This window comes from Populus nigra, chromosome 10 (genome assembly GCF_951802175.1).
Source record: "Populus nigra chromosome 10, ddPopNigr1.1, whole genome shotgun sequence".
Taxonomy (NCBI): domain Eukaryota; kingdom Viridiplantae; phylum Streptophyta; class Magnoliopsida; order Malpighiales; family Salicaceae; genus Populus; species Populus nigra.
The window spans coordinates 11419988-11433730 of record NC_084861.1 but is presented as its reverse complement, the minus strand read 5'-3'; the positions used below and the strand labels follow the sequence as shown (position 1 = coordinate 11433730).

The 13743-nt window shown below is 33.8% G+C and overlaps 2 protein-coding genes across 2 annotated transcripts; one reads left to right on the top strand and one right to left on the bottom strand.

Moving 5' to 3' along the window:
* The first annotated feature begins 6328 nt into the window (after positions 1 to 6328).
* Positions 6329 to 9336, top strand: LOC133704942 (E3 ubiquitin-protein ligase RGLG4-like). Its single transcript, XM_062130008.1, has 10 exons — positions 6329 to 6719; positions 6990 to 7130; positions 7232 to 7345; positions 7486 to 7583; positions 7681 to 7760; positions 8003 to 8108; positions 8220 to 8347; positions 8658 to 8781; positions 8894 to 8950; positions 9031 to 9336. The coding sequence occupies exons 1-10, from the start codon at positions 6581 to 6583 to the stop codon at positions 9112 to 9114; spliced, it is 1071 nt and encodes a 356-aa protein (XP_061985992.1). The 5' UTR covers positions 6329 to 6580; the 3' UTR covers positions 9115 to 9336.
* Positions 9337 to 9909: 573 nt separating this feature from the next.
* Positions 9910 to 11423, bottom strand: LOC133704597 (uncharacterized). Its single transcript, XM_062129472.1, has 2 exons — positions 11140 to 11423; positions 9910 to 10303 (listed from the first exon to the last, which is right to left on the bottom strand). The coding sequence occupies exons 1-2, from the start codon at positions 11338 to 11340 to the stop codon at positions 10103 to 10105; spliced, it is 402 nt and encodes a 133-aa protein (XP_061985456.1). The 5' UTR covers positions 11341 to 11423; the 3' UTR covers positions 9910 to 10102.
* Between the last annotated feature and the right edge of the window lie 2320 nt (positions 11424 to 13743).

Genomic DNA, 13743 nt, shown 5'->3' with positions numbered 1-13743 from the left:
ATTTCCATGTACCCGATGGTCTTAGCTTGCTGATTCAGAGTTAAATTATCCACCTAGATGTGACTGGAGAATATATAACCATAGTTTTGAAACCATAGTGACTTGACAAGATTTTTTTAAAATTTAATTGTAACCTTTTTTTTATTAAAATAATATTATTTTAATTTGTTTAAAAAAATCAAAATTAACCTGGATAGCCTAGAACTTGAAACTTGAACTGGCTACCGGGCCGGGTTTAAACTAAGAATGTGTGTGTGTTTATATATATCACTGGAAACCACTGGTTTGAACTAAGTATTCAATATTTCTTTTTAATTCATAAATCATGTGTATATAAATTTATGTACAAACAAAGCAACCTTCAATCACGGAGAGAAAGTTAGATAATTGGATTATTTCACAGTGCGTGCCAAATTATGCACGTTGCATCGAATTCAATAGGGATTTTTTTTTAATTTAAGATAATAGCTCAAATTATTATATATTTTTCAATCTATTCCTGTGTGTTTTAATTGAACTGCGTGATTAGAATGTAAGAAGTACACAATTTTTAAAAAATCAACATATTTTCCAATATAAACTTGTTATCAGGCACAAATATGTGGCTGGTAGATTAATTTAAAAATTTTGTTTAGGTGATGGATTACGAACTTAATCACATACAAATAACTATTCCAATATATAACGACACATTGATCCATTGATTTTTACTTATAAATTATTTTTAATTGTGAAATAAAAGTTAGATTATTTATATGAATTATAGCAGTTAAAAAAAAACCCTACTAGCTGTCATGAAAACACTATAGGTGCAGACTCATTGCAACAATGCAATGATATTTTTGCCCTTTAAAAAAGAAATAAATGAATTGCGTTTCGAAGTAAAAAAAATACAATGAAATATTATATGGTCTCTTTATCTTTTTAACACAATAAAATTACATGTTTGCCCTTTAAAACAATAAAAACAAGTTGGTTACAAGGGGTAGTTTTCTTTTTGCAAAACAATAAAATGACTTTAGTGTGGTTGAAGACAAAATTTGCAAAACCAACTCTTAGAGGCTTTTTGTCATTTTTCATGTGTTTTTTTTAATTGTAATAAATAAAGTTTTTAAAGACAATCTAGTAATTTAATAAATGTAAAATATTATTTTAAAAAGATCGGTGCATGTTTAGTATATGCCAATATATGAATGGCTTCCACGCTGTTTGGACGACGCGTAAACCGCCATTTAACCATAAAAAACTGTTTCTCATGAGAACGTTTGATTCACCGCGACATCCTCTCAACTCCTAAGCGGTGCCTGTTAATGAAAGGGGTCCAGTTTGACATTAGCAACATTTTTTTCTTTAACAGCTCTCTCTCCTCTTTAATATTTGCGTTGATTTTCAAGATTTTCAAACCAACCATTTAGTTTATTTTTCTTTTGCGATTAGTCCCTTTTCTTTTTACTAGTATTTGCTGTATTTTAAATTATTTATGAAATTATATGTTATTTTTTATTTCACCCTCTTCAATCTTTTTAGTTTAATTCCTATTTTTTTTTATAGAAGTAAACTTTGAATGGTCTCTCTATCTTTTTAACACAATAAAATTACATATTTATCCTTTTAAAAAATAAAAACAAGCTGGTTACAAAGGGGCTTTGACGTGGTTTTCTTTTGTAAAACAATAAAATGACTTTTGGTGTAATTGAAGACAAAATTTGCAAAACCAACTCTGATGCCTTTTCGTTATTTCCATGTGTTTTTTTTTGCTGCAATAAAGTTGGTCAAAGACAGTCTAGTACTTTAATAAACACAAGATATTAATTTTTTTTTAAAAAAAGTGTATGTGTAGCACATGCCTATATATGGGTGGCTCCCACGTTATTTGGACGGTGCGTAAACCATCATTTGACTATAAAAAACTGCTTCTCGTGACAATGTTCGATTCGTCACAGCGTCTTTTCAACCTTTAGACGACGCATATGAATAGAAAGGGTTCAATTTAACATTAATGATCATTTTTTTTTCTCATCAAATATCTCTCTCCTTCTTGATATTTGTGTTGACCTTTAAGATTTTCAAATCAGTCATTCAGTTTATTAGTATTTGTTGTATTTTGAGTGATTTATAAAATTGTATATATTTTTTTTAATTTTACCCACTTTAATCTTTTCACTTCAATCTCTATTTTTTTTATTTATTGCTATTTTTTTTATGGAGGTAAAGTAAAATTTGATTTTATTGAGGTGTAGCAAAGTAATTGCGTATTTCTTCCTAAATGCATATACCATTCGCCCTCTTATTGGAAAAATATCAATGTCCAAGGCAAATTTCACAAGAATAAGATCTCATAAATCCCAACTCCAAGCTCATTGATGAAAAACAGAGGGTTTCTGATCTCGCCTTGCAATATGTCCCAAGCAGGATGCACAAACACATATTCACATCAAATTCACCTCGATTGAGAATCATCCATTGCTTAAAAGAGAGAGAATCAACCATTTACAAATTCTCCTCTACCAGCCACCATGCAGAACCACCACCATCAAGCCACATTTGGAGCCCATAGTCGACAACGTTTTCAAAATCGAAAAATGACCCACATTCCGCCGACGGCCTTTCACGATCCTCTCATTTATCTTTCACGACGGTCTTTTGACAGCGGTGGCGTGGAAAGAGAGAGAACATTCTTTTTTACCTTCAACTTTAACTAGAGTTCAACCAATTGCATAAAACAAGAATCTAATTTTAATCAGCTTCAAATTTTCATCGTCTCTTTTATTATTTCAAAATCAAGGCTGCATATGAGGCCTGACAAGGTAGCAGGTAACGAGTGTCGTACGTGTATCTGGAGCCACTTCGTGCATGGTTCAGCCTCAATTAATACACCATGACGTCTCCAACGGGGAGAGGTGGGCTGGCAGAGGATTCCAAATTGAAAACGAAGACAAGGATAGAGACACGATTCATCAAATTAGAAATAGAAGGATTAGTCGAGGTGCGAGCAAGCTGGCCGGATACCCACGATAATAATAAAAAAAAAAAAGAAATAGAAGGATTCAATTAACCACGTAGACTAAGCGCAGCGACTGCGCAATGCGAAAGTCTCCGTAGGTAACTATTGACTTTTGGATATTGTTTTTTTTTAATGTCAACCTCTAATCTCAAGGGTATCGTTCCTGAAACCACTGGCCAGTTTCCTGATCTTCCAGCAGCGCTTCTCGTGCTACTGGGCCAGATATCTGCCGAGTCTCGACCATCTCCTACCGAAGAAAAGACGCAAAACGTGCGATCGGCCATCCCATCTCGCAGTCCCACGCTATCCAGAGCGAGAACGGACATGTATAACTCTCGTTTCTTTTCTTTTGATGTTCGGCATTTATATTATACATGCCCCGTACGTTTTATGGAATCAGCACTTATCACATATTTTATTTGAGCTTCAATAGTATATATAAAAAATAAGGGTAAAATTATATTTAAAAAAAATTATTTTTTTTATTTTTATATTGTTTTGATATTTTTATGGTAAAAATAATTTTTTTAAAATAAAAAAAATATTATTTTAATACATTAAAAAAAACACTTTAAACAATAACTAATACTATACTTCCCAACACTTCTAAACATCGCTAACATTATTATTAAACTAGATTCAATGATCCCCAGATATCGCTAGCATTATTATTAAACTAGAATTAATGATTTCGACTGGGTAATTAGTTGATTTTTAAATCTAATATAAAATGAGTTTTATTTCAAATATATTTAAAGTTTGACTCGTATAACTCTCCACCGAGTTAACTCCTAGGATTTTTATTTATTTATTTTTCTTATCTAAAATGATGCTATTGTTTCGAAATTCACCTAACAAATTCCCAGTCTTGAGTTAAATAAAATCTTGGACCAAGTCTATAAATACACAGTGTGGTTTGTTATGGAGTGGAGAAACCAGAGGGATTGATTATAGCAGTTTGGCTGCGCCTTTCATATATATATATATTCTCCATGCAATCGTTCTTCTTCAGAAACCTTTTAGCTTCTTCAAGCATCTGGCCAATAAACACCGGCAAGTTCATTAATTGATCTCTTTCAACTTTTTCCTTTCACACGGCGCATCAATTCTCCTTTGCCCCCAGCAACAACCCACTCCGTGTCTTCCACGATCTCTCCCGTAAACTATCGCTTTTTTTGCTCTCTCTATATATTCTCTCATCTCTGTCACTTTCTTGAACGAAGAAGACGATATGGGCGGGGTGTTTTCAGATGCCCAGTCTAAGCAAGGATGTTATGGCCGTGGAAGGAGCAGTCAACCAAAGGGTTCCAGATTCGAGAAAAAAGAATCTATCAAGCAGAAATATCGTTTCATCCCTGATAATTTTTCTTCCCTGGAACAGGCATGTATTATCCTCCTTGGTTAATTATTTTATTTCTTTTCGTTTAAAGCCCTGGGGATGTTTTTCTTTTGGAATGAATAACTGTATGAATAGACTATAAAAGGATTTTTTTTCTCTTAGAAATTAAAGGAATAAGTATATTTCTTTTAGTGGTTTCTTTACAACAACTCAATAACAATTTGTTTGGTTTGTTGTTGTGATTTCAGGGCATGTTTGCAAGTGTACATTTTATAGAGATTATTTTTCTAAATGTTTTTTATTTAAAAATATATTAAAATATTTTTTTAAAAAATTTTTAAGTATGATATCAAAATAATAAAATATATTAAATTAATATTTTTTTTATTTTGTTTTAAAATACAGGAATAAACCACAATAACAAACGAATGCCTTTTAGAGCATCTCGGAGGCAAAAAAAATATCAATTTTAAAAAAGTGTTCTTTTTAACTTTTTTTCATAATGATAAAAGAAAAGTCAAAATGATTTTTTTTATTTTAAAAATACTATTCATGCATATTTCTTAAAAAAAACTAATAAAGTGGTATCAATCAAACAATAAATTAATTAAATACAACTATGTGAAAAAAATATAATTTCAAACCCCAAGACAAAGTGAAGCAATTCTCTTTTTTTTTTCAATACAAAAAAGAACCATGTTTATACCATTTAAAATGCCATATTAATATTTATATTGTTTTGGAGATGCTCTTAGTCAATTTGCCTAATTTAAGGGATCTTCTTGTCAATTTGCGCACTCCTTTCCAAGATCAGGGGTCTTCGCTAATATAAAACAATATTTTATATTTAAAAAAACAAAAACATGTTCATTTATTTTGTTTTATAAAAAATAAATATTACAATTATTTTTTATAAAAAAGTAAAAACCACAATATATAAAAATCATCTTCATATTTTTTATTCCATACATGATATTCATCTTATTTTATTTAAATCTGAAATTATTATAAAAAAATAATATTATTAACTTAAAAAAATATTTATATTATGTTCATAATAAAAAAATTTATAATACTAACTAAATATAAAAATATAAATAAAAAATTTAATCTTTTACATGGCTTGCTAAATAGTGTTTTTATATAAAAGAAAAAAAAATACTATTAATTTATAAAAAAAGCTTTAAAATACAGTTCTCGTATTTAGTATAGATTTAAAAAAAATTTAAAAGTAATTTTTTATAATTTTTTTCTACTTTCATGGACAAAAAAAGATATTGTATTTAAGTAAAAAAATAATCTTTTTTCTAACTTTAAGTTTTCAAAAATTGAAATAGTATTTCATTTTTAACAGTTTTATTTCCATTTTTAAATTCAAATACTTCTATTACGGAGCACCTTAGTAAAAGTATTAAAATTCTCCTATAGAAAAGAAGGAAAAAAAATGTATAAATAAGTTTTTTTAAAGTGATTTTTGTAAAAAAATAATTTTTTTTTATTTTAAATAATTTTTTTTATTTTAAAATTCTTTTGATACGTTAATATCAAAAATAAATTTTTAAAAATTAAAAAATATTATTTAAATATATTTTTAAATAAAAAATATTTTTAAAAAATAAAAAATATTAAACATGCTTTGTAGTTTTGACATGATACTTTAACTTTTTATTTATTTCCCGATAAACAAAGTCAGGAACATTCTAAGAATAAGCTTATGGTAAATGGGTTCACGCAAGAACTTCTCCTCAACTGCGTCATGAGATCCTGAGCTGGATTTTTTTTTATTGTTTAAAAATATAATGAATGTTTTTTAAAATATTTTTTAGAAGTAATTTATTTCTAATATTAATATATTAAAATAAAAAATTAATTTTAAGCTATTTTTTTAATAAATAATTTTTAAAACACGGATGGACAGTTGTAAAAAGAAAGAAATGAAAGTAAAAATGCGGTCTCGTGATCCATCATCCACGTGGGTCACGAGAGTTCTGATTGATCAAAGCAACGGTTGGAGTCCCAATTTGTGCTTTTGTCGTCTGTTCACGAAACGCAACAGCGAATGATTAATGGATGTCCATGATCTTGGTCAACAATGCCTCCTGTTTATTTACATACATTGCTGTTTTTATCACTCTGCCTTGCACACTGGCTAGTGTGGAAATCATTTACCGGCAACACCACGTCTTTCCAAATTCCAATTACAGAAATTTGTCGCTTCATTCAGTGTAGGAATCACAATGGCTACTTGGTCGAGTTCTCGCAATCTACTAACATGCTTTTCCATTTTACAGGTTACAACTGCCCTGAGGGAAGCTGGCCTGGAATCATCAAATCTCATTGTTGGAATTGATTTCACTAAAAGCAATGAATGGACAGGTATGTGCAAGTGAAGTGATCATATTGCGCACGATTTTGCACTACAAACATTGTGTATTACTTTATCAGTTATTCAGGAATTTGGAATCGAGAGTTCCATGAAGTGGAACTAAGAGTGAAAAGATGAAAGACCGACCTTTAGAAACTTTAGGAATGGAACCGTTATAACATGGCTATTTAAAGCATACGCTGTTGCTTGTGTTCCTTTGAACTGGTTTATGTCTTGATTCATCTCTCATGGATGCCACTGTGTTGATTTTCATTTTAAAGGCGAGGTCTCGTTCAATAATCGTTGTCTTCATGTCATTGGAGACACACCTAATCCATATGAGAAAGCCATCTCTATTATTGGAAACACTATGGCTCCCTTTGATGAAGACAACTTGGTTCCCTGTTTTGGCTTTGGTGATGGTAAGTCCCGTCCCTGGAGCTTGAATTCTAACAATGTCGTTTCCAGTTTTGCTCCTAATGGTTCATCTGTTGAATTGATTTTTTTCTATTTGTTCACATAGCCACCACTCATGATCAAGAGGTGTTTAGCTTTCACGGTGACCATTCACCTTGCCATGGTTTTGAGGAAGTATTGGCATGCTACAAAGAGATTGTTCCAAACTTGCGACTTTCAGGTTTGTTCTTTGTATATTTGAAGCTGGAATTTGGTTTCTTAAGGAGAGTCATAGTTAAACATTACACCTATAAAGATTTTTGTCTTTTGTTTATTTCAAGACTCACATAAATCTTCACAGATGTATGTTATTGTTTTAAGGGCCAACTTCGTACGGACCAGTGATTGAGGCTGCCATAGACATTGTTCAAAAAAGTAAAGGCCAATATCATGTATTGATCATCATTGCAGATGGTCAGGTTTGAGTTCAAAGATCTCTCTGCGTGCTTGCATTTGTTTGTTTCTGTATGCCTGGATGCATTTATAATTTAAGTAATATTCTCCTTTATCGTGAAGGTCACAAGAAATGACAATTCAAGTGATGGAGAACTGAGTCCACAAGAAGAGCAAACAATCAAGGCAATTGTTGACGCAAGGTTGAGCCTTAAAGATATATGCATATTATTTAATCACATGCTTAGACTTGTTTGAATTTAGCGGGTAGGGTGCCAGCCTTTTCACGTTTATTGTTATGGTGGTTCTGAAAAAGCTTGTTAATCATTGGATTTTAACAATGCCTGAAAATGGTGTTTATACTGAAACGTATACCTTTTTTTATTCTTTATGAAAAGCGATTACTATGCATTACTATATGTGACCTCATGATATTCTTAACCAGTTCATATCCACTGTCAATAATTCTTGTTGGAGTTGGTGATGGACCTTGGGAAGACATGAAGAGATTTGATGATAAAATCCCACATCGTAAATTTGACAATTTTCAGGTATTCTGATAACAGTATTAATGTTTGGTTTGATGCAGTTTGATATTCTTCTTTAATCCAACATGCATTCTAGCACTTTATGTTATGAACATGTTTTCTTATTGTCTACAGTTCGTTAATTTCACTGAAATTATGGCAAAAAAGGCAACGCTCTCAGAGAAAGAAGCGGCTTTTGCTTTAACTGCCCTGATGGAGATTCCTTTCCAGTATAAAGCAGCCGTTGAGTTTGGTGTCATTGGGTAGGTTTTGTAAACTTCTTAGTTCATTGTTCCATTTTTTACCAGAACTGCATTGCCAGCATTTGAAAATGCTTTGAGAATTTAAAAACAAAGAAGTGCATTCTAGCAGTGAAGCTAGTTCTAAAACTGGTCAGCAATGATTAGTTTTGAATACGGGAAAGGATTAAAATGGTTGGTTTAAACAGATATAGAAGGATTTCCATTTTTCTATGTTTCCCGCATTGTTATTGCATAGACCGCTTTGTTCTGCATGCCATCCATTTGGGTTTTACGTGTTTGCTCATTTATACTAATGGGTTTTGGAGAAAAGACGTTCCATGGGAAGAGCAAAGAAAATAGTACCACGCCCTCCTCCAGGGCTGTATTCAAGTCGTTCAGTACCATATCGTGAACCAACCAATGTTTCTTCTCCAGTCTTGGATGAAAGAACCCAGGTTTGGCAATATTTTTTTGTGTAATTTTGTCGTTCTTTCTGGAACGCTATATCTCGTCAATAATTTATAGCTTTCTAAATAATTGTTTTTCTATCTTCCAACTTGAATATAGACCTGCCCTATTTGCCTGAATAATGGAAAGGACTTGGCCTTTGGCTGTGGGCACATGGTGAGTTGCTCCCCAAACATTGCCTGCTTTGGTTTTCTTAACCCTTTTGCTATGATACTAATAGAATTGGTTGGTTGTAGACTTGTAGAAACTGTGGATCAAGAGTATCTGACTGTCCGATATGCCGCCAGCCAATCACCAGCAGAATCAAGCTGTTTTCTTAACGACAGGATGAAAGAAAATTGTATTTTGAACCTTACATATTTGGCTCCCTTGCCTTCTTGACTGTTAGTGTATGTTCCAGTGCGAAGGCAGACACAGATTTCTGTTTCTTAAATTGATGTAGAATGCTTGTTAGAACTTCTGTTTACCGATTAATTTAGAATTCAAGATGTGAAATAACTTTGCTCAGCAATAATGATCAGCATATATTATGTCTGGATAAATTGTTAATTGAACTAAGTATATAGCGTCAATTAATATCATGGTTCGGCGTTATCTGGGAAGCGATCTGCCAAGTCAAAAGCCACCACTGCACTGCTTTTAACCTCCTCAAGTCTAATCCTGGGGTTGGGATAGCGCCCAGTCATACTAACCAACCGCAAGTTCAAGGGGTCCATGGGGCTTTGAAAAATTCAGCCTAAGTTATGAATGTGCCCAAATGCTTTCAGTCTAGGTTATATGAATTTCTGTTTCAATCTGCATCCTTGCCAGCATCAAACCAAAAAATTGACAGGAACAGGTAGAAGCAATGTGAGAAATCCATCAATGAGTTTTACTTTTGTTCCGATGCAATTTACTGCACCCTGGCTGCTTGAATACAAGTTATCCGCCAATAAAAACTTAAAAATGATGTTCTCGTGCATAAAACATGTCACTTCCTTCCAAATCTCGTATGCCAGGCCCGAAATCAAGCCCAGGCACTAACACCATCATCCTCCATGAACTACCAAGAAACTGCTAATTGCAGAGAAGCATTTGGTGTGAAGAAGCAAATCCAAAGCAAATTAGAGACAATATGATATGAAATTCGTTGTCATTTCCAGCAGGTATAAGAAAAACCTACTTACCCAGAAATATTCCAAATAAAACACAGGCCAAAAGCTTTTGCGTAGCAAGACAAAAAAAACAATGCTTTCCATGTCCTGTCCAGCCATGACATTAACATACCAAATATAGAAAGTGCTACATCAGCAAGAACCATCAACTAATCTACTTCTTTTGTTTGTTATCAAGTTTCTGCTCGTCAGCTTGGGTATTATCCAGCTTGGGTATTGGCTGAATTCTCAAATGTGGGTTTCTTGTCAATGTCTCCCCTCTTAAAGCAGCTACATAGCGATCGTTTGTATCCTCTTTCCGCTGCAGCTCCCCAAGGTATTCTGCCAGTCTCTCTCGATTAACTTTACCCATCATCTGATCGAGAAATTCAAGCAAGAAAAATCTGTCAACATGCATTTCCATTCGAAGATGGAAAATGCTTTCAACATTGACTGTAGAATTGAACCCCCGTTAATTAACATTATACGAACTAGTTCAATACTGAAACCAGTTAAAATCAAGTCCGAACGTACAAATTTATATCTGAAAAGAATAAGTCTAACATAGCTTAAATCAAAGAAAAAGTTTAAGATTGTTTAACCATGATCCAAGATTGCAGGGCAATAAACCTCTAGAACACAAGACAGAGATTAAAGAGGAACAAACCTACGCATATATGACAGTTACTATGCACTTATATTCCTGTGATTTCCAAAAGATGATCTGCACTAAAGAATTTACCATAGAATATCAGAGAAGGAAATGGGATTTTTGTGCCCTTGGTTTCAACATTCATTTATTGTGAAATCCATTTGCCAAGATGAAAGGTTCGGCATCTGTCAACTACTAGTTACCTCCCCAATCCAATGACTATTTTGCAACTTTATGCTAATTGGAGTAGGCAGGTACCCTGGGAAGCTTTACCCTTCCGCTCTTCTTGTTGTCTACAAAAAAAAGGTTATCATGCTTTCTTAATACCTAAGAACACACTCCACGTCCTTCGGTATACGCATTTCCAGTGGATTCTCCTCTATTTTTCGTCACTAATATGCTTATAAATACTACAATTATGTGTCTGGGCATCAGCATCAAATTCTAGAAAAAAAAATTAAAAGAGTTCCGATCACAGAAGGTAGGCAATTCCTAAAAATCTTTAGATCAAAGGAAAAAATACATGTGGTTTGCCCTAATATTAAAAAAAAAAAACGTACAAGGGAATCGGGACGAGCGTTCTGGCGGAGGCGAGCTTCAAGCTCAGGGTTGCGGGAGTTGGTGGTCTGCATCACGAAATACCCAATCACACCTGGAACGACACCGCATACTGTAGCGAATGCGAAGAAGAATGGCTTTGAGTCTCTTGTCTTCCTCACTATCCACCTCCATGCCTCGCTTTTCTCCCACAGGATCGACATCTTTGATCTTCCCTCAACGACCTGAACAGGGTGAAGCAAAGATAAACAATAACAGCCGATTCTATCTATCGCTGGCTGGCCCTTGCAGTTAGCCGCAAATACAGAGAGGCCCAAGCATGAATGAAGCCTAGTTTATTTTGGGCCAATGGTATCTCGAGACCTTTTCTCGGAATTGTCGGTCACTGTGGAATGGCCATCAAATTTAGGGCCAAGATTGTTGGAAGGTAAAAACGCTTTTGGGCTAACCCATGTATTGAAAAACTGCTTAAATAAAAGACATTGGTGGAAAATGATGAGAATAAAAGGTTTGGGATATTGTTCAAGAAAAGAAAAGGAAAATATATATATTAGACCGAAATTAGTTAGCCAGTCTGCTCCATTGTTGGCTTCCCGGCACGCATGTTGAATCCAAACATCCCATTCTCTAGATATATATTCTCTTGCCTTGGTGATTAAGGCAGAGTTTGCATCTGCTTAGTTTCACATAATCTTTTGAGAGGAGTGCAACAACCAATGCAGAATCCGTCTCTCCCATTGACCATGCCAGCTCTAGAACAGTAACTACTGCCCATAGTTCTGCTTTGACAGAAGTGCACAAGCTACCGTCGCTAAACCCTTAAATTAAAAAGAAATATATTGTTACATAATAATATAAATTATATTTTAAAATTTTATCTAAAAATTTAAATTTTTCAGTTGAATATAATATTAAAAACTTGATGATTAAACAATCACGAGTTCGAATCTTTTTTTTTATTTGATAAAAATTAAATATAAAATAATATAAACATATATAAGTTCAAATTTAAAAAACTTTAATTTAAAAAATATATTAAATTATATTTTAAAATCTTATCTAAAATTTTAACCTACTGCCACACCCGGACGTTTAACTTCCTTAATTAGGTTTATATATGTGAAGTACAATCCGCGAAGTCAATTGTCCGATCTGCGAGCAACCCAGTCAAGCTAAGGATATGCTTTATATATGGTGTTCGCAGCTGTGGTGCTGCCTTCCCCAAATATCCCCTGATTACGGACGTCGTTTCCAGATTTTCCATAAAGCACATCCAAATAACAATGCCCATTCATTACCAATATTCCTATCAATCTCACTGTCAGCTAGGTTATATAGTATTCAACCACGGTATATATCAGACCTGAGTCAAAGAAACTCCTATTCACGTTCCCAAGCAAAGCTCTCCAAACCTCCTCAGCTAGGAGGCATTCACTCTTTTGGGCCGGGGATTCGTCTACCTTTTAATATGGGTATTGGGCTGGAAGTTGGATATCTAGCTAAAATCCAAGAATTAGCGGATATATATTTTGAGCAGCTTCTAGTTATTACCAGAGATTCTTACATTGACTAGACGTTAATTAGATACACTAGCGAGAGTGCTTGCCATATATATATTCCCTGTCAAAATACCTCCCTAGCTAATGCAAATGTCCCTTTCGAACCCCAGTCGTATACTCGTATTGATATTGGTTCAGGTTAGGGAAAGGGTCACATTGAAGAAAAGGATAGATGAGGCCACTATGATGCACACAAAAAATATAAATTACTGTCCAAATGACATTTGTGCCCTGAGGAGCCACGGCAGCTATAAAGCCACGCCTCAAATGCATTACGTGAAACGGAAGAAGAATCTGAACATTTTGTCTTTGTATGCACAAACTAAATGCATGGCAGCTAGATATCGCGCCGACGTTTTGAATCTCTCTCTTTATTCTTTATGGATCGATATCTACCACTACCTCCACCGTTACAAATGATCAGTTCACCACCCAGGCATCGATCCTCTCTCTCTCTGCCCCTGTGTTTTCCTTTGCTTTATTTCACGTAGCTAGATCCTGTGAAAGGTTGGATGGTTTTAATTAGAGTCCATTTAGCATAATAGCACTACTATCATTCTCGATAAAGGAAGAAAAGAACAAACAAAAGAAACATAACTCTAATAAAGAATGAATCGAACCCATGTGGTATATGGTAGGCTATGTAAGTAGTACTGTATACGAGAATCAAAATGTGGGTACTACTTGCTTGACGGATGATCAAGTTGCTTTTTTCTTTTCTCTTACGAGAATCAATATATTTTGCAATCCTATTGGTGAAAAAGAAGAGTTTGGAATCTCTTTTGTGCAAATCAAATGCTCCTCCTTCATGCATCCTTCATTTACAAAGTTGATAAGGGTTAATTTTCAAGTGAAGCTACCACACACACACACACACACACACACACACACATATAATACGTTATGATGAATACTGTGGAGTACGGCTAGTAAGAATCTTTCGGCAAGAGACTATTGAAGCCCTTATATATGGCTACATCGCTCTTGCTAGCTCTCAGTGTAATTGGCCAGCACAATTTAGTTCAACTTTTATTCACTTTTGAGGCG